Source organism: Glossina fuscipes, unplaced genomic scaffold, assembly GCF_014805625.2.
Source record: "Glossina fuscipes isolate IAEA_lab_2018 unplaced genomic scaffold, Yale_Gfus_2 3, whole genome shotgun sequence".
In the NCBI taxonomy this organism is placed as follows: Eukaryota; Metazoa; Arthropoda; class Insecta; order Diptera; family Glossinidae; genus Glossina; species Glossina fuscipes.
Window position 1 is genome coordinate 8,195,195 of NW_023998417.1, and position 27,758 is coordinate 8,222,952.

The following is a 27,758-nucleotide window of genomic DNA, read 5'->3' on the forward strand; positions in this document are numbered from 1 at the left end:
CTGAGAAAGTCACTATAGTAACTGTTTTTCTTTTAAAAGACTGTCACAGGAGAAAAGCAGGGCACTCGTACAAAACTGGAACTCTAGCATCTTTTTGATTGGTTTTTAGTGTTCTATAAAAATCCCTTTGGCTTCATAAGATTAGATTTAGTTCAATTACAATACAACGATGAAAGAAATCTATGTATTTAGAATTCCAGGTGATTACAGATATCGAAGTTGACGATAAGTTTATAGTTTCGCAATAAATCAAAATGTTATAATTACTTTTTAAATATATATGAAAAAAAGACTAAAATCACCGTCAATTTCTATACATGTATAATTTCTCTGTCTCTGTTAATCTATTCTTGGAAAAGATAGGGGAACTTTCAGATATTTTCTTGTGAAGAATTTTATTTTTGAAAAACATATGTAATTCAAAGTTCTTGAAAGGACTTGAAAAAAAAAAAAATGCTTGGTTAGCGCCATCATTAATCATTACTTGCATTGAATTTTTTTCTTCTCATTTATTATATATAGATCTTAAACCAATAAATCGATCAATTCGTTATATTTTAACCCTACTTTTAAAGTAATATAAAAAAACTAAATGCAAACCAAGTGAGTCACACCATATAAAACAATGTTTATCTTCTTGTTTTTGTTTTGTTATTCGTTATTATTGCAGCAAAGTATAGTGAGTAGTTTTTTTTTTTTTGCGGTAAAAACAACAATAATACTAATGATAATAGTATGATGGTTTAGTTTAGTGGTCGGTGAATAAAGTTCCACCTCAGTTACAACGGAAACTATGAATATTGCGGTATTTCAGAAGCGTTTTTGTTTTTCCACTTTGCAAATGAATGATTTTGAAAAACAAAATACAAAAAAACAAAAAAATACGAAAAAAAAAAAAAAACGTATAGTGTTTGAGTAATTGAGTAATTTCGCTTGAAATTTATTATCAGCATTACCTGCTATATATATATATATATATATATATATATAAACACACACACACATATGCAATATGTTGATATCAGGTAATGAATGAATGATTATTTGTGTTGAGAAATACATTTTGTTATTAATATGTACACCTATGTACACCCCTAGACATATGTAAGTCTGTCTGTGCTAATGAAGCGAATCGTACAAAAAAAAAAAAAAAGAAAAAGACAGCACAGCTTAGAATACATTTTAGATATTTTTATATAATGACAGTATTAATATAAATAATGTTTGCCTCTCTCTAACGTTTATGATGATTATGATAATCAAATGTTAACGTAAAAAATTTTTGAACGCGGCAATAAAACTAATTTAAAGTTTATTCAACTCGTCTTTCTTTTTTTTTTTCGTTTTTTTTCAACAAACGAACTTAATTTTTTTTTTTTTTTTTGTATAAACATAAGCCTCGAGTGTGAAAATTATAATACACATAAGTATAATGAAAACAATAGTACTGAACAGCTACATAATAATTCAGAGAAACAAGGAAATCAAATGAATAGTAATAATAACAACAACAACAATAATAAGAGAAAAGAAATTACCATACAGGGTGTTGTTGTTTGTTTTTGTCTAGCATGAGTGCGTAACATGACTACATTAAAATTTATGATAATTACATTTTTTTTTTTTATTTTAATGCTTTTTTTTTTTTTTTTTTTTTTTTGTTTATTTCAATATTAATAAACAAAAATACCTTCTCAAGGGTGAAAATTAACAAACAAATTAATGGTAATGAGGCAACGCAAGGGATAATGTGCCCGCACATATTACTGTCTGAAAGTGATACAATTCTGCTAAAGCATTAAACTAAATATGAAAAAATTATCATAAAAAAAAAAAGTATTAAAAAAATAATTTTTTTTTTTTTCAAATTTTAATACAAATTATAGGTTTATGTCAAGTGTATACGTTTATTACAGTGATATAGAACTAAAAAAAAAACTAGCGATTATTTTACAATAGTTTTACTATGCTTCCTCTTTTCGTTTATTTCAATGCATTTAAATATGAAATTCCTTCTAAATTATTTGAATTTCAAATTAAAAACAAATCTGATAAAAACATTATATGCGATTTAAGGGGAATCTTGTATCAGTGTTCAAGTTTTCATTTTTACACACTCGATAAGTTCATAGGATGATATATAGATGACTGTCACGCTTTACTTTTGTTTTTGTAAAAAAAGAAAAAAAAAACTGAATTTTGCGTATAGAGTAAGTAAAACAAGTACAATTCGGAAACTAATCTTCAAAATCTTATGAAATTTGAATACATTTCATGTGTGTGGCCGATCCCAGCCTGTATCCCAGGTCTGTATGTCATCCTATGAACTTATTGGCACATATGTTACTTTTATATGTGTGTCTAACTTGTCCGATTGACACCATTTCTCGAAGATTTAAATAACTGCACCAATGAGCTACACTAAAGTTTCGATCGCCTTGCAGAGATCTGTATAACTCTTATGCGATCTATTTTCGGATGGACTAATGTTTTGAAACCCCGTTTACTTAAAAGTTTTTACGAAAGTTAAGCTCTAATAATCTAGTCAAACAAACCTACAGTTGTGTTGTGACTGCCCACTGATCCTACAAAGTGTACTGTGTTTTTTCTTATTATAGCTTTGCAATCCGACCTCAATCCGAACAGTCAGTATAAAAAAATCGTCGTTTTATTAGAAAACAAAGCTTTTAATGCCAATGATTGTATTGTGATGTCTCTGGGATGTTGCTCAGCCAACGGCTGTTAGCTAATGTACCTTCTTTAGGAATATAAATAACTAATGCAGTGCGACAGTGACTTCATTATATATTATAAATACATCTATTACGGCTTCAGGAAAATACAACAATGTGGTTGTCTCTGTGTGTATGTAACGCATCTGCTGCATATTTGCTACATATGCTTTCCAGTGCTAATTATGTTTTGCGATGTATTTAGAAACACGTTCTCAATTGTGATATGACATAGTCTTCAAGTCTTCTCGACCGATGCCTGCCCTGCAGAGTGGCAAAAGTGAACCTAGACAATTAGAAGAGACGCACACTTTTATGTATTTCACTTGTGGCATTAAGTTTGTGCGGACGTATGTAGCACGCCGATCGATTTAGTCTTCTCTATCCGTCCAATGTCTGCATTGTATGTTTAACTTACAGGTCGCAATCTTCGAGATATTCTAATGAAATTTGGCACACTGACGTGCTTGGACCCAAGTACGAAGGCTATTGAAAATCTTCCAGATTGGTTTAACTTTTTCGAACGAAATGTAATTTTTAAAATTATTCGACAAAAGTCGCTGGCGCTCGGCCTTCTAAATTGGTATGAAAAATTTGCTTCAGGTGTGACCATTTTTCGAGTCCCCTCGCATAAATCTTTGTATGGTAAAACGCCCCAACTTTACATAGTTCATGATGAAAATTGGTTCATTATAGTAAATTGACAAGGAACTCAATTCTACCGAATTTGGACAACGTGGGTGTATTTTAAAATCCTTAGAGGCCAACAACACGTAATTGTTACCATTTTATGATGATGTGTAAGGTACCTAACTGTAGGCTTTGCGTTTCTTGTTTTTCACAATTCGTTTGACATGCCTTTAAACATAAAATTAAGTCGTCTATTTTTTGACTGTCGATAAAATATTTCAAAATTTGTATAAAATTATGATACGATGAACCACCATATATAATAATAATATATTTTGTATTCAATTTTCAGCTGTAAATATGTATTTGATAGGCAGGGAGAACAAAGCTGGTTATTAGATTTTCTGCCAAAGGCCATATTTCGGAGCAACATCGTTTTACATTTATGCGTTCGTTCATTTTGTACGTCTAAAAAATGCAATAACGTTTGAATTGAATTTTTCACCTGCCAGTAACAAAAACGACGGGAGGCAACAAACAAAAATTTAATTGCATGTTGACAACATTATATGTTAGTTATATGCGAGTCAATAAATTGCTATATAATATTTGATTTCTAATCACATTTTATACATATTGAAAATGCATTAAATCAACATATACGTGCATTAAAAAACCTCCACCCATAGCTTTAATTAAAATGATTAATTTTTTTATATCAAAATATAAATAAATTATTTTTCCTCCAGAATTGATAAAATATAACGTCTAGGCACGCTTTTCGTTTAATTAATAGAAAAATTCAAACTATAAAAAAATTAATTACTTTTTAATTAAAATTTAAATCTATTTTTATAGTCGGATAAACTATTTAATTAATGGCAATACGTTTTTGTTCTCTATATATATTACGGCGATATTGTTATTTCATATTTTACAGCAGTGTGCAAAAAAGCTGCCATCATGCTTGCAATAATAAATAATTATTATTTTTATCGGAAAAATTCATCATACGCTTCTTCCTACCTAGAGACCCATTTCACATATTTTTATTTACTTCTTTTAATATTAATTTTATTTTTTTCTCTTAATATTTCGCAATTGCACATAAGGCGTTCGCAGGGCCCACCGCATGGTGTCGTTTTATTATTTTAATATTTATAAAATTTCCTTGCAATTCGGATAACTTCGTCCGCTGTAGCGTCCAGTTTCGAATGAACGTTTCGTTGGAATTTTTGCAGATATTTCCTAACCTTCTTTTCCTATCAAAGCGTGAATATAAAACTAGCTGTACGCGTAAAGTTATATCGAGGGCCTTATAATCTAAGCATTTTAGCAACCCATATCTAAGGCGGACCCACAATCGGGAAGTTAAGTTTTACTCGTCGAAGTACTTTCCAAATTCCCAGTGCGGTAGACCTTACTTTAATTACGATTGGTTTGTGATTGTAACTATAGTGATTACTCGGTCAACAAAGGCATAACCCTTATCTATTAGGTAATCCCTGGCTATCTCTTCTCAATTTTTTCTTAGGAGACTTTTTTTCTATAAGAGACATGCCCTGAATGATTGGATTATAAGCCTTATCAATCAGGTGGTCCGTATTTATCTCTTCCCACTCCTTAGGGGACATCCTTTCTATAAGAGACATGCTTTGAATGACTGCCCTTTCGAGTACCTGTGTGTGTGTTCTGTTCAATTACTATACAAAGGAAGATACAAATTGTTGTAAGTAACACATTATATATTCTTGCCTGCCTTAACATGACACGCAATTAAATTTACATCAGCATCCAAATAATAAGACTTTATTGCGGTTGTAATAAACGTGGACCCATTACATATTGCCAGGTTAATCAATAATCACCTTAAGCGCAAGCAAATTTAACTAACTGCGTTATATGTTGTTATTCTATGAAAGTTTAAACAATTAACAGTTGTGTAAATGCAAACTTATAGTATTTAATTTGATGTTTGATTAACTCGACAAAAATACTCATTAAATATAATTATTAAATGATTAAAGCTTTTTTTGCACAAGGTGTGAGAAGCGTTGTGTACAAATGTTTTTGTTTTTTGCTTTTTTTTTTTTCAATCAAACAGAGCAAAATCAATGTTTTCTCGTGTGCTAATAGAGAAAGCGGGTTCATTGTCATTTCCAGGAAATAGTTAAAGCTTAATTTACAATTTTTTAGACCATTTATATATAAAAAAAAATCCTTTTTGGAAATTTTTTTGATATCATCGTTTGAAATAAATTCGTTAAAAGAGTTACTAAATGCTTTCAAATCTTCAATGACCAATAGAAAATGAATGTGGCTATAAACCAAATGAAAATATCATGCCGATAAAACATATGTATATATAATAAAAATCTTCAATGCGAATTTCTACGACTTGCAAGTATAAGGAGGATAATATCCTTACTATTGGGCGGGCAGACGGAGACGAGAGCAATAATATTTCATTCGAAATTGCTATCATAAAATATGCAAGCGCTGACATGTAAATAAATAAAATTATAAATAATTTGAAATTAATTCGTCAATTAGATTGAGAGAAAATAATGAATGTTTAAAGTGAAGCAATTAAAAAAGTTTCTGCCCTATATAGTAGAGCTTTCCCCTCAACCATATAACAGGCAGTCGCAGAATCTTGCAATTGTTTAAAAACATTCTGAAACGTAGGCCTCGATCTTGAACTCACTGCAACTTTCCCTTCAAGCATAGAGAAACATTTGGGAAAACTCTGGACGCACTACAGGACCTGCTTGTAAACATGACAGAATATATTAAGTAATTGCATTAATTTTGGCCAGCGAAGTTTGCAGATAAAAATGAAAAAGAAATGAGGAATACCTGGCTACATAACGATGAAATTCAATCATTTTGACCTTTCTCTACCAAAAATAAAAGTTTTCCTAATCATGGAACGCTCAAAATTGCAATTTTCGACATTCATTACTTTTGTTGTATAATTTCTAAAAACCTACTGCCGAAGCTCATCAAATACTTTTAGAAACTTACGGTGATGCTGTTCCGCCACATTGGAATTATCGGTTTCGATTTGAAGGGTTTTAAAAGTGATGATTTTGATATCAATGATAAAGAACAACCTGGAGAACCAAAAAAGTTTGAATTGAAAGTGAATTGCAAGACTTGTTGGGCGAAAACCCAGCTCAAACTCTCAAAGAATTTTTGGGCAGCCTAGCAGTCAATAAATGAACAGTTTCAACAACATTGTACCAATTTTTCTTACTAAATACCTTTTTGAAGAGAGAAGATGATCACCAAGCAACCACCTAATAGAACTATTCCCATGAAAATTTTTGTAGCCTTGGAGGATTTCCGATAGACCCATCCATGGATCTCAAGTCATATTCTAAATCAGTCCTTCTGTCCATGCATTTTTATCTTCAACGTATAGTTCGTTATCACGGAAACGTTTTGATAAAATTTGACATGCTGAGATAGTTTGACCCAATGAAGTATTGAAAATGAATTGGATTGAATGACCGTTACAACTGCTCTCCAAATAATGCCTTAGAAGAAGCATCGCTGAGTAAAAATGGCTTCGACAGCCTTTATTGATTTGAAAAATATAGCTCATATTGGCCGATTTTTTGGTCTTCCCACTTTTATACTACTTTCTACTACTATTCTACTACATATGGTAAAAAAGTTTAATTTTTAATATCTCATAGTAAAAATTTATCAATAATAATAATTTCATATAAAACTTATCTTGTAACAAATTTGGAGGAAACAGGTCTATGGTCTACAGGTTCCCTATGAAGAATATGGCAAAAAATCTAATTTTTAAAATGTTATGATGGAAATCAGTCCATGATATATTAAGGTTCTTATAATAAGTAAACCTTTACATGTTGTACGCAAAGTTTAGTTTTTTTCTTTCTTCTAATGATGAATATAAACATATAAATAAATAGGTGAAGAGTAATAAAATCTTTAACAAATCAAAAAGTTCGGACCAGGCCACTAAACGCTTCGAGCAATCGCTAATGTAAAAAGAATTTTATGGAAGATATGCCTTTGCATGAAAAATTGCATTAGTTCGGCTTGGCCAGACTCGAATGATTTTACTTATGTTGTACATTACACGGTTGTTTTCGATCTAGACATTTGTTTTTTTTTTTTCTAATTTTTTTCTATTATTATTATTTTTTTTTGTTTATTGATTTTTTTTATATACGTATTTTATTTATTAGGACCCATGTAAACGAGCGAATCAAATCTTGAATATCATAAGGTTCAAAACTACTGTAAGTAAATGCGAGCGAAAAGTTAGATATGGGAAGCATTTTTTTCAATAATTTAGACGCGAAAGATATCATGCCGATGATTATCCTGTACATTCTGTACAACAACAACAACAACAAGAATGGTAGAAAGTAGGAATTTTTTACCGAAATATAATTTAAGAACAAGTTGTTCAATTATATCAATAAATGACATTTCCATTATTTTTATATTAATTATTACATAATCAGCAAGCTGAATAAACACCTATAACATCATTTACAGGCTATGAAAAACAAAAGCATTTTAGTTATAAATCAGGATTAAATGATTTTTATGCCTTTCATGTCAATTTGAATTTACAAAAATGTCGATCCATAAATTAGAATTGCGGATAATCAACGGGGAAATAAAGAATAATTTCAAACACAATTAATATAAAAATAAAAATGAAAAATATAAAGATATTTAGAGATGTAAAGGTTTATATATTGCTTTCTACATATGTACGTATGTAACCTTGACAGACAATCTGTCAATCTTATTCTGACATTTTCTACTTGTATAAAATCAATTTAAAAATTTCGCAATAACTTAATTTGTATTTCAAAGAGAAGTACTAGAGACAAAGCGCTAGGATTTGAAAAAAAAAAAGAAGAAAACTCAGAAACTGTTTAAGTAACAAGTAACCAACTTATAAATCAATTTAATAAGAAATTCAATGGATGCGTGATATAAAGAAAAGAGAAAAGAAAAAAAAAAAGACGAAACGAAACGAAATGAAATATGCTATGGAAGTGTAGTAGAGTTCACAAACTAAAGAAGAAAAAGAATAGTAAAGATAATAAAAAAAATAAAGAAGAAAAACGAAAATTTAAACTGAAATTAAAAAAAAAAAAGAAGAAGAAGAAGCAGAAGAAAAAAAGCAAGAATAAGAAGAACAAAAAGAGAGACCCGGACAAGAAATGACAAAAATCAAAAATGAAGAAAAACGATATAAATGACTACATATGTGTATGTGTGGCTATACGTGTAACATTAGCAGACAAATCAACAGACAAGGAAACGAGCCAAAGATAACCAAAGATTGTACCCTACATACGAATGCAGCAATACATTTATACATTCGTACATATATTTATTTCATCTTTTCTTTTTTATCGAAGGGGAACGAACATATATACCGATACATATATGATATGAATGGTATATAAAGTGAAAATAAAATTAAAGAAAGTCTGTTAAAGACCATAATAATAATAATAATAATAATAATGCAATTGTACAAAGAAAACATACGTAATATTGAAGCGAGCAGCCATACATGCATACATGCACGTTGATGTACGTAACTAACAAAAAGAAGCAAAGATAAAAAACAACTGATCGTATAAATAAATCTTGGTTTTCATTTTTTTCTTTTTTTTGCTTCGCTCGCTTTGGCTTACACAATTCAAGTCGAATGAAGTAATGAGAGGAATATCTGAACAAATAAGGAAAGTAAATATAATGTAATAACAGTAAGAGAAAAAAAAAAAAAAAACGACTCCAAAATAATATATATATATATATATATATATATATATATATGTATGTATATGTATGTAGAAAAAAAAGCTCTACAAAAAACAGAAGTGAAGCGTTATAAAAAGTTTTCCTTTTTTTTTTTTTTTTTTAAAAACATAATGGCTTGACATGGTAAAAATTAAAGACAAGTAAGAAAAACAAAAAAAAAGCTGAGTAATTATGAAAAATGTAATTTGTGTGAGTATAAAATTATAACATATATAAAAAGCATATTAAATAATTACTTCACTTTTATGCTGGAGTATTCATTTAGTTTTTTTTTTTTTTTTTTTTTTTTCTTTAACATTAATTGCCGCAACTAAAGTGCTAGTAAAGTCGTTGAGAGCAAAAGTAGATTAACGAACTAAGCAGAAAACAAAAAAAGAAAAAAAAAATACGAACGAATTAAGCAATCATGTCAAACCAGAAGACTGTCTACTTATTGTCGAATCTGCATTATTTTAATCTTTCTTTATGTGATCGCAAGAGATTCATTGGTATGGATCTCGTTACAGAGCATCTTGTTCTCTAGTTTATTGGAAAGTGTTTTGTAACCATTTTCTTTATGCTCAAATATTCAAAAAGCCCATATTGACCCAAGCTGTAGTTCTAGTGTTAAATATATTTTTCAATTGAGTATCAGTTAATTTGGAAAGGAAAAATCATGTATAGCGATCCATATTAGATCTATACTAACAACAAATTGTAGCAAATATTTTGTTTATGCTGAATTGCGCAGTCGGAGATAAACTATAATCTATGATTGAGTTCTAAAAGTTTTTTTCACGGCATCGAAAGTCCGCAAGACCGTTTATAACCACCCAACCACCGATGTTTAATCTATAACTTAAGAAAACAGCCGGCGACTGGCAACTGGTGTTAACAACACATCAAAATATTTCGCGAAAAAAGGGATTAATAATTATATATTAATCAATTAATTTGGTTGGCGGCGGAAAAACTTCAAGTTTTTGTTTTGCTATAAACAATAATTATTCCAAATTTTCAAGAACTTTCTCTTAACACTTTCCCTGCCACGTGCACTGTTTTCAGTGCACGCTAAATCGCAAGATTATTATTATTATTAATTTAGCCAGAGAATAAATTCTAAGACCAAAGTCTTAAAGCACTGTTACCGAATTGGAAAACTCAATCGCATTTAAGACTTGAACCCCAAAACCCAGTTGTTACTCGAGACTCTTTGCCTACTAAGCCGTTCTGGTGGGTAAGGTCTAAATAGTAATTGTTGCCAATAGTGTTTTATGGGGATGTAACGGTGTACTGTAGACGGTACACACGATCTTCGGGGCTATTCAGTCATTAGCTAAATCTGTGGTTCGTGAATATATTTTTTGTTGTTGTATGGAGCATGTTATTGTACGAATATTTAAAATTACAAAAAATACATCATTTCTTCCTGTAAACGCAAAGTTATCAAACATGTATCGTGTGCACCTAGAACGGTACATATTACGTACTCAACAGTACGGCCGCATTCATATGCTTTCGTGTGGTGCTACTATCGTAAAGTCCATAAGCCTCAATCGTCGCCATTAAGCATAGTGAAAGCGAATGACAAGTTCCTCTACTCGTATGCTATTGTGGTTGGTAATAATGACCAGCAGTTTAAGGTCTGACTGTATTACTCATCGTAAAGCGATTTGGAAAAGTGATAAAGCTTTTTAGTCTTGGTATGAAAGTCTAAACTAAATATAGCACTATCTAAATCCTACCAGTATTTATGTTAGGTTTCGTCAAAAACAATTCCTATTGATTGCTCTTCAAGCTAAGCTAGTGAATCATTTCTTCTAGAGACGAGTGATTCGTCGAAGGAAAATCCAAATAAATTTCCTTGAAACGATAAATGTCTATGGTCGCTTTACAAGTTCAAAATATTGAAGATATTACTCAAGTTCCTAACTATAGTTTTAATTTTAAACTAGATGGATAGGAAATAAATAAAAATTGCACAAAACGAAGCCTGTATTAAACGAAAAATGTCTTTTCTTTTGTCACTTTAACAATAGAGAGAACATGTTGAACTTCAAAAATCTTATTCTAAGAAAAAAATAAAAAACAATTTAAGTAAGGAGTAGTAAGTAAAAAAGATTTATATTATATCCGTGAAACTAAATGCGGATAGTTCTTCAATCAAATTTCTTATAAGTGAGAACGTGGCAATGAATTTTGCTTTCATAATACTTTGGCATCTGTTAACGTAATCTTCGTATTCATTTAAAATTGTTTTTTAAAAAAAGTAATGCTCTCTTAAAGTTTTATTTTCGAATTTCGAAATGACCGTTATTTACATATACAAACAATTAAAAAATTTTTATAACAGAGACAGGTGCTCTTCTCGCATGGTTTTTGAAAAAAAAAAACACATAATATGAAAAACAAAAAGAAGTAAATTTCACGCTTTATAAACCCTTTTTTTTTTTTTCTCTCTTTCTTGGCATGTAACGCAACAAAAAAATGTAAAACAATATTTATAATTTATAAAATATTACGTGTGCGTGAATGTATAAATGCATACACACATAAACAATTTCCATTAAAATTCCTTTAAACAGGAAACAGATTTTGACTATAAACAAAGTAAATAACGTATCCAACGATGACGAGAAAAGAAGGGAACGAGAATAACGCAATAAAACCTATTTCTAAATTTACATAACAAGAAAAAAATAAAGAAGGGGGTTGTTTGTCATTATTAGAAGAATGTCAAAGTATGCAGCAACTGTCCTTCATCGCATTAACATCGCGTTACATTTGGGTGAGCGTTGAGAACTATGAGAAAAAAAACAAAATAAACAAAAAGGAGAAAAACAATGGAAAACCAACCCTCATTGAAATTTCAATAACCGAAGAAGAAGAACAAGAAGTCGGCTGATGCTTTTAGAAGATTAGTAGAATTTTTATACAAGAAGCCTATAAAACCACTTCACTTTAGGAATTTTTTTTTCCCACCCACAGATAATTACGATAATTATTTTATATATCGAAATTTGATAAGTAAACATTTTCAAAAAAGGGGAACGAATAGCTTAAAGAGAATAAATTAAAACAATCTAATGAATACAGTTAAACTCGACTATTCGATACTCTACAATTGCGCAAGCATAAGAACAAAAATTTGTTTCTTTCTTAGATTAAACATAGAGCAAAGGGAATAGTTAGGCTATTTAAAATAAAAACCAATCTGCCCTAACTACTTCTGCTAATTATAAGCAGTTGTTCTTGAAAAGTCTCACATATAAATCATTAAAGAGAATTAAGAAAAAGCGAACACCTTGTGCCCTTTAAATAAACACATCTTTAATTAAAGTTTTCTCCTCTCCTCTCCTATCCTGTCCTGTCCTCAACTAAAAAAGAAGCCAATTTAAAAAAAAAAAAAAACAGACTTTCAAGTTTGTTGCTGCCATTCTCAAGCACTTATACACTTATTCACCCATCATTGCATACCTAGTACTCCTAAGTTTGTTTTCGCCTTTCATTGATAACAATGATTTTTTTTTTGTTATTACATTTTCTAAGCACGTTTTTCTGCTTTCTTGTACGTAATCTTATCACAAGAGAAAAGAAAAATATAAAATAATTAAATCTGAATAAAAAGCAACAGCAAAAAAAAAAAGGCAAATGAAACGACAAACACAGCACAATTGAATAGCGAGAACAGAATTCACCAGATATAAACAACCGTTTTTAATGAGTGTGGATCTAGTCACAATATCTGAAAAAAACCATGTGAAACACTGGACCCTCACTCACTAAAAACAGCAGTATTTTGTGCGAGGTAATAAATTATATATGTAATTATATAAAAAAAAAAAATATAATAATAAAAATAAATAAATAAATAAATATATAAGTATATAAAGGAAATCAAAATGCCTTTTTTTTGTTTTTTATTTCTTTTGTTTTTCATCGTTTGTTATTTTTTGTGTTTCTTATTTTAAAAATATACATACATGCTACTTAAATATATACTATTACTAAGAATACGAAGAAACCAACAACAACAGTTGATAAGCTTTTAAGGGGGAAAAATGCGTATTATCAATTTTTCAAAATATTGAATAATATTTTGCAATTCTAGTAAATATTGTATAATATTCTTAAAGTTTTTTTGATAAACAAAATATCATAATTCTATAAATAGAGAACAAAAAAATAAAGTTAATAAATAGTAGGAAAAATTTTAAAAATTCCAGTCACTTGATATGTACACTTGAAGCATACTTTCAATAATCGAAATTTATGCTGAGAAAAGCAATTAATTAGTGAAACTGAACTGAATTGAAAAGAAGAAGAAGAAGGGATAGAAAAGATCTGAGGGGTTTTATGATCATTATTATGAAGCTGAATGAAAAATTTGCTCTCACATAGTAGCATAACTGAAATAAGGTGCCATGGATGTCTTCCCGCCAATGAACACTTAGTTTTCTGCCCAAAAAAAAAGAAGAAGAAAAACCTATAATTGATTTTTACTTAATTCATTTTCTCATATTAATATTTCAGAATTTAAAAAAGCGAATAAAAATGATGGAAAAAAACGAGCAATCGAATATAGAGAGAAAAAGTTTCGAAATCATATGCTAAGCTAGATTATGTGGTTAAGTTTTTTTTTTTTTTTTTTTTTGGTTGGTAATTTTTAAACGGAATGACGAAGTTATTACAGTCTCGTTCGTCGATGATAAGCTTAAAACTAATTATGTATTACAAAAACGATGACTAAGAATATTAATGAATAAATCGTTCTCAACACTTAGACTACACACTAAACTAATTTGTAAATTTAAATATTAACATAACTACATATATTTTATAGCTTTCAAAAGTAGTAAAATAAGTCTTTCTACATTACAGAACGTCTAGGACGAGAATGGAGCAATAAATATTTTCTAAAATATTTCCCACATTCCTTAAGCCACGTCATTATATGATTTCTTAGTTTCAGCAATCTTTTAAAAGAATTAATATGAAACTTATTTCAATCAAGTAAGAAATCGAATGATAAGAAGGAAATGTAAAGGAAAAGAATCCACAGCCCATATATTCGAATGTCACGTTTCATCGAGGAAAACATTAGTTTACACAAAATCCGTTTGTGCTCACGAAGTCCCTTAAGGACAAGCGATACGAGAGTGGCTTAACCTCAAGGTATCGCTCAAGAACTGGAGTCAACTATACTCTTCCCGAAAATGGTGATTAACAGAAACTCAAATATTGATCTCAAGCAATTATTAAAAAAATTTCAAACACATTAAACATCTTTCACACGCACCACCCAAAAAGCATCGAAATCTTCGCTGAGATAAATAAGTAAATGAAATACGACTTTTCTGAGATAAAATTATTATTAATATATAAAAAGCTTAGATTACATTTTTAGTCTCGAATTTCAATTTAAAATAAAAAATTAATTTTTTCAAAGACATGCGTGTAAGTACAAGTTCAACCTATTTCTAACTTGATATTATGAAAGACCTTTTTCTCTTCATAAAAGCTAACGCTTGTTTCTTAAACTTGTGGTTATTTTAATTTTCAGAATAAAGTTAATCAAAATCTGATATTTATTGAAATTTTCAATTAATAAGTAAACGAAAAATTGTTGCGTTGTTGTTCGTGTTAAACGTCAGCCTATGTGAATAGGAAATAAACATATGATACAAGTATGGATTATGGCTTTCAATTTGGCAAAGGCTCAATATTTTTTAAAATACTTGCTAGTTATCTTACATTTTCTTTTATCGATGAAATACGTTGACTTCATCCTACCACCAAAGTACTTTCATTTTATTTAAGAACTAATTCTATTGTAATCTATCAATAATATTGAATACGTTCCCTAATGACAAATTAAAAAGAAAATTCATATATATATATATGTATAAATCAAGAATATATAACGATTAAACCCTTTCCATTTAACTAAAAAAAAAAATAAATAAATAAACAAACGATGAAAATAACTTCTTACAACAATGAAATATTCATATAAATGTTATACGTAATAAATAGGCAATCAGTTTAGTTAATAGAAAGACAAAAAAAAAAAAAAAAAACTTACGATTATATATATACATATATATATATATAGATATATAGACATGTAGTATAGAAAAATAATAAATTCGGCTTACAAAAAATTCTAGGGTTACCACGCTTAGAGAAAATATTTTTACACAAATTTTGTTATACATTCACATAAGCCGTGACGCTGAGATACTGGTTGCCAGTGTATTGGTATGTACATGCTATATATTTTTGTATATTCACATACACACACACACGCGCGCGCGAGCACACTGAAATGTAACGACAAAAAAAAAAAAAAAAATTGTAGAATGTTATGAGAGGTAAGAGAGAAGCTCCACAGTTATTAAAAATTTTATTGTGTTGTAGTGGTAAGTCTCCAAATAATGAAAAAAAAAAATAAATAAATAAATAAATTTTTTTTCTCTAAGAGAACAAATTAATCGCAGTCTATTTATTTACTCAACAAGCAATTGTAATCTCTTTGTTTTTTTTTCAAATTTTCGGTAAAAATTTGTTTGCATTTACCGTAAGAGTTAGTTTAGTTAGTAAGAAAAGTTTTCAGAATTTTTTTTCAATAATTTGATGTTTTTCTCTTTAAAGATTGTAAGATTTCTTTTCTTCAGTGGCGTTATTTGAAGATCATTTTTTTTTCTGTTTCTTTCTTTCTTTTTTTTTCTTTTTTTTTTTTTGCACAGAGAGGAAAGTCTATCTTCTCATTCGCGTAGGTATATATATATATATATATACACATAACAGAGAGTTGGGTAGTGAGTAAGTGTCTGCATATATGCATGTATGTACATGTAGGTATTTATACATATGTATATAGTGCATTGTATTAAATTTCATCTTATACACACAAACAAAAGGCGGCAAATTTCCAGTATATAGCGTGTTCGTATGTTCGTTTAATTGAATTTAATGTAAATTCTTTATAATTTGATTATTTTCGCATTTTTTTTTTTTTTTTTTGTTTTTGCTTTTCTTTTCTTTTCTTCTTAGAGAATATCAAATTACAGAGTATACGGCAATAAAAACCACTAAATACACACAGTCCGTATAGATTTTGATTAAAAAAAAAATTTTATAAATTGTTTTTCTCTCTTCCTCTCATACTCTCTTCTTCCTTTATACTATTCGATATATTTAATTTTTTTTTTTTTTTTTTTTTTTTTTTTTTTAAGTTTACAGTTTGATTCTAATTTTTGTATATAATTTTTCTCACACATTATTGTTTTAACACAAACTTGAAGTTCTTTACATATATATGTTTATAAGCCGTTCACAAAATAAGCTGCTCAAAATTCTCTACGTTATTATTAATTATAAATATGTTGCTGTGGTGTTAGAAAAAAGAAAAACAAGAAACCACCGTTAATTTAAACGATCGATCTTTACCTTAACGTTACTCTTATAAGACTAAACTCTAGTTTAAAGCTGATGTAGCAACAAAGCGCTTGAGCGTTGGCAACCCATAGTTGAAATTGTATTTTTTTTTTTATTTTTTTCTTTTTCACAAAAGTCGATACAACTACTACTACTACTAATACTAATAAACAATGACAAAAAAATAATAAAAATCAACAGCAACAACAATAGCAAACAACTAGAGAACCCAAACAACCACTATCTCAAGTATATAGTACAATATCGGGGAGAAGAAACGTCGGTTTGTATATATATATATATATATATATATGAGAGTATACATAATATGAACTCAACAGTACACAAACAATCGATCTTTTTGTCTTTTATTTCTTTAAAGTTGGTACATCAGTCCGTCAGTCAGCTAAACAGCTAACCAGGCAGCACACCAACCAACCAACCAACCAACCAACTAACCAACCAACTAACTAACTAACTAACGAGCCAAGCAGCCAGTCAGTCACTCAGTAAGCCGGTCGATCAGTCAGTTTACCAATATATTTTTATGTCGTTAATTTTTTGAAAATGGTCGAGGTACTGGTATAATAGTCGATGCAGTTGTGTTGTCGTTATTGCTGGTAGAGTGCTGTTGCTTCTGCAGTTTTAGGTTCACAGCGGTACAACAGTTTATGAGATGGGGTCGTATAGAGAAAGAAAACCAAAAACAATAACATCATTAATAGTACTTACTTTGATTACGTTTAACTGAGAAGTCTTGGATAATTCAGCTCTCTGCAGAAATATGAGTAAGATTGTCTGAGTATGTACACAATTACGAAAAGGAATAAGAAAAGGGGACACATTTCGCTCTTTCTTTTAATACATACACGGAGCGAAAGAAAGGTATAAATTCAATTATGAGACACCCCTTTGCGAATGAAGTTACTTCATTTTATTGAGAAGCTTGTAATACCCAGAGACGTAACTTGATCTTTTGATCCGTATTCTTTCACTTACTCCAAACACTTCAAGCTCAAATAATTGTGTGCAAGAAAAACGAATAATCATGAACTCAATCGCATTCAGTTCGTCAATAAAACATCTACTCGTTCTAGCGAATGTTTTAAAGTGGTTGGTTAACATCTAATAAATTATTATTTTTAGACGGGTGCAGTTTCGATACGTTTAGCGGTGTAGGTAAACTATGTTGAGCTTTAGATTTTTGAAATAATGAGATTTGGATTAATGAGTCGTAGAAAATAATTGACAAAAAAAAATTAAAGTAAAACCGAAAATATACTTAAAAGTTCTTTATATTTATACATTGGCAAAGGAGAGTCGAATATCACTATAATAGGACTACAGGCAACTGAATACTGGAACACGGATGACGATATGCTTCGAGATTCTTCTCTGGATTGAAAAAAGCAATTTTAAAAAGATGGCCAAATGGAAGAATTGAAAATATTTCATCCCAAGTTTTGTAAGTAATTTTCCGAAAGTTAAAGGAAGAAAATCACTTGCAAGTTTTCATTCAAGTTGTTCATAAATACAGTTCCGCCTTGGTAAAAATTATCGGATTTATAAAAAGAAATCCATAATAATAATAAATTTAAAAAGTACTTTTTATGATAGGCGAAAGTTCTTCAAAAAGAAAGAGCGCTTAGAGGTACCTTCCCCTTAATGTACTTGTACTTTGCAGTGATCACACTCCTTACGATAAATCTTTGTTGACCATTTCTTTATGGAGTTTCCTTCTTTTTCTTTAAGCAATTTTCATCCCCTTCCCTTGGTCGGCACAATTGAACCGAATTGCTGACCTTGACAAACAGGGGGTTTAAATCGATTATTACCAAACATTTAACGATTTTTGTATTGATCAATCAGATATAAATGGCTTTAATATCTATGAGACTATATTTCGCCTGCACAATAAGCTTCTATACATATTATCACGATTTGTCTTAATTTGTGGCGAGACATTGAACCATTTCAAAATTACTTTGTGTTGGTGTTAAGTGCCCGGATATTATAATTCTTTGTGCAGCGGTATTAAGTATAATTCTGGTAGGTCTGCTTGATCAGCTACGACAAATACTCGAGGAAGAGGTTATCTTATCCTTTCACTAAACGCATTATATTTGCCGGATTTTAAGAGGAATGTTATGTTAAGAATATTATTTTTTATAAACAAATGTTTCTTCTCAGTGTGTAAATTTTATTTTATTTAATCTTTCTTTCTTTCTAAACGCAATATATATAAATCCACCGCAAATCCAGGAAACAAACCTAAAAAGCAAGATTTTACTAAACAAATTTCTTTCTTTTCTTTTGCATATAGTAAGCCCAAGAAAAAAAATGATGACGTAGTAGTAAATATAAAGAAAGAAATACAAAGAAACGAACGAGAAAGAAAAAAAACCCAAAGAAATCCAGATCTTTTCACAACAACAACAACAACAACAAGAACAACCTTATATGCTTGCATTCACATACATACACATACAAACAAGCACACAGGGGCACATATGTGCACATCTCTAAACTCTAATTTCTCTATACATGGGCCAAAGAGAATCAAACTTATTTACTCGTTACTATATATACAGTCAACGCCGCAATAGCAACCACGATCATCGTATAGTTAAAGGTGTTAGTTTTCTTGGTACGTTTTATTTAGTAGTTACATACATATATACATATATATATATATATATATATATATATATATATCTATATATCTTTGCGAGCGTGTGTCTAAATATGTATGTGTTCTTTTTTACTTAGGTATTTTATTTATTTTCTTTTATATAACAATAATAGCATGACGTTGCCTTTTACTTGCTTTTCGCTTTATTCCGCAATTTCTTGTTTTCGTCGTCCAAGTTATATCGTAAAGATACATATCTATATACGTATACGTATGAGGAAAGCATATTCTCACCAATACTATAGCACTGATTATTAATAAAATAATTCGTGTTAGTAAAGCCTACCGGCATGACGTGAAACATACGTCAAAGTTATGAGAAATGAGAGAGTTATTGCACTTTTTCCATATATGCATATGTGATTCTAGAGGATTTATTTTTATTAATTTGTTAAAGTTGAACACTTAAAATTGATCATAAATTTTTTTTTTTTTTTTCTAAAAATATCTCTAATATATGGAGACATTGGTTAATATCAAGCTTGCTTTGTTGTTCTCACGGTCCAGGTAATGGACATTCAAAAAAAAGTTATAAATAATTCTTTTCTAAGTCATTTTCATCGTTTAAATACAAGTTATTACTGCTACCTATTCTTTAATTATTAACGTCTTTACTTTATTGAAGAAATTTTTTCGGTGAGTTGTTTACGATTAAATTATGAACTCAAGTCAAAACTATGGCAATGCGAAGAAGAATACGCAATCGCTTATGAATATGCAACACGCGATCTCCTTAACGTTTGCTATCTTACATATACGACTAAAATGTTAGTCTACATAGTATAACGGTTTACAGGCACAAAAAAGAAAAAAAAAAAAAACATTTGCTTACTTTTGAACGATAAGTAATGTGAATGTAAATAATCGAATGAATATTTGATTACGAGAAAAATTATCGCCTAAAAATATTATCGATGGAAGATGAGATTATATCACTTCGGTTTCGGAAAGTAAAATAAAGATTTATATGACGATGAATATATATCGTAGAGTGTGTATCGTGTATTTTATATATCTATAATATTCTTCTCAATCGTTCGAAAATTAAAATTAAGAAAATTATAGACCCCGTCTCGACTTAGTTCGTATATGATATTCGACAGTTATGGGGAGAGCTGCGTGAAGTGGAAAACTTAAAACGAATTTATTATTAATGTTATATTATATTGAATTTGAAAAAAAAAAAAAAATCTCCTTTTCTTTTTCTTAACTAACAAAGCTAAGGTTCCACCTTAACTGAACAGAGTTTTATAGAGTTATAAGAAGAACTTTCGAGGCCATGTTTTTTTTTTTTTTTTTGATTAACTTTAATTAACCATAATTATTATTTCAATAGATAAATATACAACGCATTAGCCAATGATTCCTCATATTGACGAAAAGATATCATCTCTAGACGACTTTTAGTTGTAGTGTTTTCCTGCCAAAAATTTCCGTGACAATCTTGAAAATGTATTCATGTCCCTGATAACTGCATTTAATGCCTTTAAGTAGTTTAGCAACTGTCCATACAGCAAATTTGTAAATGCGTCTTGAAGCTATAGGACACCCAGTTTCAAAAAAAAGCAAAGAAAGAGATGGCGCCAATATATCGAAAAGATTTTATAGACCTGTTACAAAATAATCGACCTGAACCATTAGAAAAGGATAAAATTTGCTTCTAGCAGAATATTGTTTCAGTTTGTACGATCTGACTAATACGTTCAAGGAGCAACGCTAAGGATCTCTAAAAGTCCTTAGCTCTTATTTTTCGTGCAAAAATGGTTTGAAGTTCCTAACAATATTTGAATAATTAAAAAAAAAGTCGGCAAAAAATTGTACAAAATTTGTATAAAAAAAAAAATGTGTATTGAAAAAATCTTTATTTATGAAGTAATAAATAGTAGGAAAGCACACGCGCAACTTCCCTCATAACTACCGACAAAAGAAAAATGGCAAATAAATAATTAAACCGTGAGCTTGAAATAGTTCCGAACATAATAATAACACACATAGGCAAACGTACAGAGCTATCGAAGCATATGCAATAATTTCATCATCATTTGAATGCATACATATGTAGGCCCATGTTTACTACTTTTATTTATCGTCAATTTGTAATTTATAACTGCCCGCATAGTTAACAAACATTTATAAATTTATGTGAAAAAGTAGTTTTCAAGTCATCGCTGCTACCACACTGAGACCCAGCTGTTCTGACGTCAATACGAAAGGCAGAGGGTAACGTGTGAGCTTAAGAAATAAAAATAGAAATTCATAAGACTTTTTATATATGAACGAATTCTCAAGTGTAACATCGGTTGCCCGATCAGTCAGTCAGTCAGTCAGTCAGTCAGTTAGTTAGTTAGTTAGTTAGTCAGTCTGCCTGTCAGTTATTCAGTCAGCCATTCATTCATTTCTTCATTCATTCATTCATTCACATCTCATAAGAAAAAACTATATTAAATATTTATACGCGACAATCGAGTACAATATCAGTCGTTCAACTGCGGGTTGAACGCACGCGTCAATGACTTTCTATGCGAACAGGAAAAGGGAAGCAAATGTATGCAGTTGTTTTTCATACGTAAAACAAATATTTCGTAGTTTTTTTCTTAATATATACGCACACATATATATATATATATATATATATATATATATATATGTAGCTGTTATAAATTTTATAATATTTTGCGCCATTGAATTTACATTTAAAAGCTAATACAAACAACTGCACAAACTTCATAATATATGTACATACACATGTGTGTATAAGAAAAATATCTAATTAGAAAAAAAACACGTATACAAGCGTATATAAGAATAAAACATAATAGGTTTATACAAGCTTTACCTAGGCTCATGCAATCTTATTATCATCGTAATGACGGTAAATGCCTCTTCAACGCTCAGTAGATTGAGATATGTGCATACAATAGCATACATAAGAGTGAACGTCAAATATCTTTACTTAATACCTATTTATCTAATTGCACACTAATTGCATTTGGAATTTTAGTGTTTCTCTAAGTTATCCCTAAGGCAACATTGTATGCATTTTATTTGTATCTCTCTCTTTTGCAAACAGTGGAAAACATTTTCGATACCAGTTAAATATTTCCTCAATTTTATTTAATACTAAAGAAAACATATGCGGGCAGCGGATAGTTCAGCTTTCCTCAATTTTTCTTGTGTACTTCAGGGTAAAGAGAGACTGAATGAAACATTTTTTCGCGATCGAACAGTTTAAAAATGCTGAATAGAGTTTATTTAAAGGTATTTATAATCGAGTAGAGTATTTGATTAGAGCGACCAAAACTTTAGATGACAATCTTACTGGTTTTCGTTTTTCTTTTGCATATCTTGCACTACTACTTACACTATGAGACGGTTTCTCTAATCATTATCATAAGTTATTGGCATATTAAGTTTGACAGATACTCAGTAACATCCAGGAAAGCGTATCGAGAATTGCTAACAGTTCCTTTATGAAGCTTTTTTGTTAGTTCTAAAATTCGTGAAAATTCATATGAAGAATTAAAATTGTTCCCAGTTGTTTTCCATCAGTTATCCTTCCCGTGCTATCACAGCAAGAACTCACACGAACTAAATCAGGAAATTGTAGTTATGCAGATTAAGTCTTCAGATACCGATGTCGGAGCGGATTTCCATACATTTACCTTAATGAGTGGGCATTACAGTTTTCGTTACCAAGCGGATGTTGTTCTCCTATTTACTTTGTTTTGTTATTTCATGTTCTTTTCTAAAGAATTGTCATAATTTGTGTTGAGTTTTCTGTCATAATTGTAATTTTTTTCTCACTTGCATTTTTTTACCATCATACCTCGTCTCTGGATGTTCTCCTTAACTTACAAGCAATGTTCACTTATTTATGCATATACACACACATACATATATATATATATATATATATGCGTATACAGCGTATGTACTTACAAGTGGATGGGTACAAGAAATATGTTGCGGATCAAATTGATGATGATGAACGCATACTAACTGTTCTTTTTTTTTTTTTTTTCTTATGTCTTTCGTTAAATACGTGTTTTTTGTTTGTTGCAAGGTTTTTCTTTTTGAATTTCTTGGACAAGTGTAACACGTGTGATAAGTCAAAAAATATTATTGTAGTCTTACATCATCATTATCATGATTATTGTGGTCAACGACAACATCATAATAATGAATATATGCACGTTTATAACGACTTTATACAAACATATCGAATCATTGTAAATACGCTATTTGTGCTTGCAAACACATGTGCATGCATATCCATATGGGAACACATTGTCATAAGCGTAAACGAATATGATGTACATATATATATATATATATATATACGTCAATGTTCATATACACTTATTTATACACGTATCTTAGATTTAATTATATAGGTTTCTGTGCACAAGTCAGTGACACTAAGATCTCATTACACACAAATTTATTCTATAACCGCAAACTCTACAGATATATTGTAATAATATATAAGGGGCAGATTACTTCTAAGTTGGAAAAAAAAAAAAAACAAAAAAAACAAAATATCAAACACAATAAACTCTTCTCTAAAGCGGGCTGTAAACACCCGTCATCTAGGTTCAAAAATCAGCTAAACATTTTTTACTGCTTTATTCGTGGGTGAGAACGATTGCAGCATAATTATTAGGAACTATGTTGTTGCACTCATTGAATTTAGAAATATTCATCAAAGATCTATAAAGTGGGCGGAGTGTATCCATTGCTTGCTATATATACGCTGCACGTTCTCCGGAGCTGTGCTATTTGTCGGAAAAATAAGTTCAATTCCGGTGATCAATGCTGAAAACATGCGTGCTTTTTATACATGCAACTGACTCACTAAAAAAAAAAAGATGATGTTACTCCCTTGCTTGCACGCTGTTCTCCAGGTTATTCATGCACAACTTCTTAGGGAGCAGCTCAGTTTGCCCCTAGGCTTAAATAGAAACACGTTAGACGTCTAAATAATTCCTTGACAAATTTTTATTGAACTGGTTTCTCCTCCTACAATAATTGTTGCTGATCCTTTCAAATACTTCGAAGCGGTAACCTTTGAAGTTCTCTATATGAGATTACAAAATAATTTTCGTTGGACAGAAAATCTGTTCGAACCTCCCTCCCACGCCTTTCTCAGCGTTCTCTTCCACTCGTTCTGGAGTTATCTGCACCACCATACAACACAGTACCGTGACTCGTCGTTTTGTAAACGTGGTGTCCTCCTTTGCAACAATCTATCAGCAGTGATCTTTCCTGCCGTACTTGATGTGTCCACTGTGAAGGCGAACGTTCACAAACATTACTACATTTTTCCAACCCACTTTTCCTATAGCTCTTCTCGATCAGCACCGCTATCTAACATCACCTAGTAGCATAGTAGATGACATAGCAGGCGAGCTGAGATTTCTCTGATTGAACTAACAGATTGCATTTTATCAACGGTGGAATGGGGCACGTGCAGCATTCAAAAAACGAAGACAACGTTTAGTGAACGCAATTTCTACGCTACACGGTTAGCGATTATTTGGCCATAGTTTAACCATAGTTTAGTTTACTTGGAGGAAAAGGCTCAAGGATCTAAAAATCCTAAAATGAACTCATCGCTAAAATCATGCTAGAGAACCCCAAATAAGCCACAAGTAGATCCTGTGACATCAAGATAAATATCATTAATATTTTTATCATAGGGCAAGGTAACTAAAAATTGGTATTCTAGGATGTCGTTAGGTGCCCATGGAACAACAATACATAATATGAGGGAATAAAATTCAATTTTCACTGAAAGAATAAATAATTGAAATATAATCTTACCCGTACTCGATTCGATCAAAAATATTTGTCTCTGGCTGTTACTAAAGAAATGACGAAATATATTATTCTTCACGCTTGTAGTAATAAAAAAAAAATGTAGAAACTTATAAGCGCGGCACTCTTAGAGGCTCTTTCTTATATAATCCGAGAAAATACTTTATAAGTAAACTTTGTCATATTCATTTGCTTTTGAAACTTAATGGATTTTTTGTGTTTTATTTTTAATTTCTTCAACATTTTTACACATAATTTTGCATTCCATAATCAAGTAATTAAATTAATGTCAAAGATAATAAGAGTCATTGTATGGAATATGCAAATAGTTTGTATGTAATGCATTTACGTCAGGTTTGTTATAGCAATTAAGATTCTATGAATGAGATGAATTCAAGAATTCTATAAACTTTTCTTCTTTACAAATCTTGATTTTATGCATAATTTACGATTTTAGAAGGCATTATTATCTACTTACTTTAAAATGTTGCATTTGATCTAATGGCGTCCTATTTATTGGGAGTTATAAAATTCGCAAGAATCAACTTCAGGCACATAATGAGAAATGCAATTTTTATGAAAATTGTCTTATGAAAAGTGCATTTACAGCCAAGACGATGTTAATAGCATAGACTTTAGCGTGTCGTGGATAAAACAAAAATATATTAAAAAAAAAAAAAAAAAAAAAAAAAAAAAAAAAAAAAAAAAAAAAAAACACAAAAATTCACTCATCGATCATAAATGATTGAAAAATGTTTGGATATCACTGAGAAACGAAAACGTAAAATTATGAAAATTTGCATATTTTTAAAAAAACGTGAACGTGAATGTCTAAAAACACGAACAAAGAAGAGTCGAATGAAAGCTTTTTTTAACGCAAGGACAAGTTCTGCTGTATAACAAAAATATATGTAACGAAATAGGGAGAACGAACTGAAAAGAAGATCTGATTAAATAGATTTCAACTCTGATATTAGTAATGGATATTGAGAATAAGTACATGCAGTTGTATATTGGAAGCGGGTATGATTACAAATTTATATAAATTATAAATTTACAGTGTCACATTGCCAGGATCACTCTCTTCCTCTCTGCGGGACATGAAAATGAAAAATTGACAAATCCTTTAACAAGCCCACTGCTTAAGAAGGCATTATGGGGAAACAACATATGGTTTGAATTTACTCTCAACTAATTCACATAAAATCTTTTCTCTTTTCTCTTTCGGCCAACCATTCAACGGCGCGAATTCTTGCAAGACTTTCTTAATTGAAGTCAATTTAGTTCGAGTTCATTTGCGATGCAATAGAAAAGTTTGTGTGCAAACCATTGCCACCATATTCACTTACTTTATTCATTTGTATTGTAATCGACATTAAGTTCTCATATTATTTTTTTAAATAAATTTTTATATTTTATTTAATATTGTATTTTCTAAATTAATTTTATTCTTAACTGATTATTCTTTTTTTTTTGTATAAGTAATTGACAATTTTTGCAGAGTTTGCGATTTATAAATAAGAAAAAGTACTTATATGAAACTACTACCATTTGAAACTGCTTTGCTAACTGATGGTGACCTCTAATGTTATTGTATCTAAAGGGAGATGAAAACAATTTAAAGTGTAGATGACCTCTCGAGGCAGTAAATAAATTAAATTTAATTCGCTTGCTTGCTGACTAAGTAGAAAAGAAATAAAAAAGAACGCCATATAAGCACAGATCTTGCACAGGTCAAGCAAAGAGTTTATCAATAAGAGCTTGGCAAGGGAAATCTTGGAAGAGAGTAGATAAAATTATATACTTAAAAAAGTCTTTTCGGGATAATTGTGATGAACCTTTGGAGCTCCAGATGAAATGTGAGAAGAAAGTCTAGAGAGAAATTTGCTCGGCATTAACAGTCGATTTTTGACTCAAATTTTAGCTTCCTATCTTCATTTTGTAACGGTTCATAAAACTTGATAGATTTACGTAAATGGAATTTTATTTTTCTCGAAAAATATTCATCAATATCTATTTATATAAAACCGATCAATATCTAAGCCATCGCCAAGCGCACCAAAACATGTCCAGCTTTTATATCTGTCAAAAACAAACTAAAAATCCGAAATGGCTGATAATGTCACCACATATGTTGGAGGCATATATATCCCGACATAAAAACAAAAAAAAAAAAATTCCAAAAATTGAATTTACTTAGCTCACGAACTTCCTTCTTCTTTGAACACACCCCATATGTTGCGAAAAGTTGTTTGTTACAGGTATTACGAAGCAAATAATTGATTTGCGCGATTTTTTTTATGCGGTCACACGCAAATGTGACACAAAAATAAGTTGAACTGTATTTTTTTTCTGATGCTACTAAACCATGTTATAAGCTAAGAATAGATCCGCTGTAATTAAATATCAAAAACATGCAAATTTACAGACATTGATAGATAAAATAGCATAAATTTAAAATCAAAACTTTAAATAAAAAAAAATTTTAATTATATATAATTAAGTTTAAGCTTAGTTGACAACATTGCTAAGCAGTATTAAGAAGAAAAAAAGTAATAAATATAAATATATATATATATATATATATATATATATGCATATATCTATATATACATATATAAGTTTGTATATAT

The 27,758-nt window shown here is 30.0% G+C and overlaps 1 protein-coding gene across 2 annotated transcripts in view; it reads right to left on the reverse strand.

The window, feature by feature from the left end:
* LOC119634812 (DNA polymerase alpha subunit B) overlaps positions 1–27,758 on the reverse strand; it is a 119,643-nt gene that overhangs the window by 56,687 nt on the left and 35,198 nt on the right. The window contains exon 1 of one of the 2 annotated variants that reach the window (XM_038029208.1): positions 15,335–16,390. The exons of the other annotated variant lie outside the window; for it this stretch is intronic. Coding sequence (XP_037885136.1) covers positions 15,335–15,394 — 60 coding nt within the window. The 5' untranslated portion in view covers positions 15,395–16,390. Of the gene's footprint in view, positions 1–15,334; positions 16,391–27,758 lie in introns of those variants that run through there. 2 annotated transcript variants of the gene reach the window in all.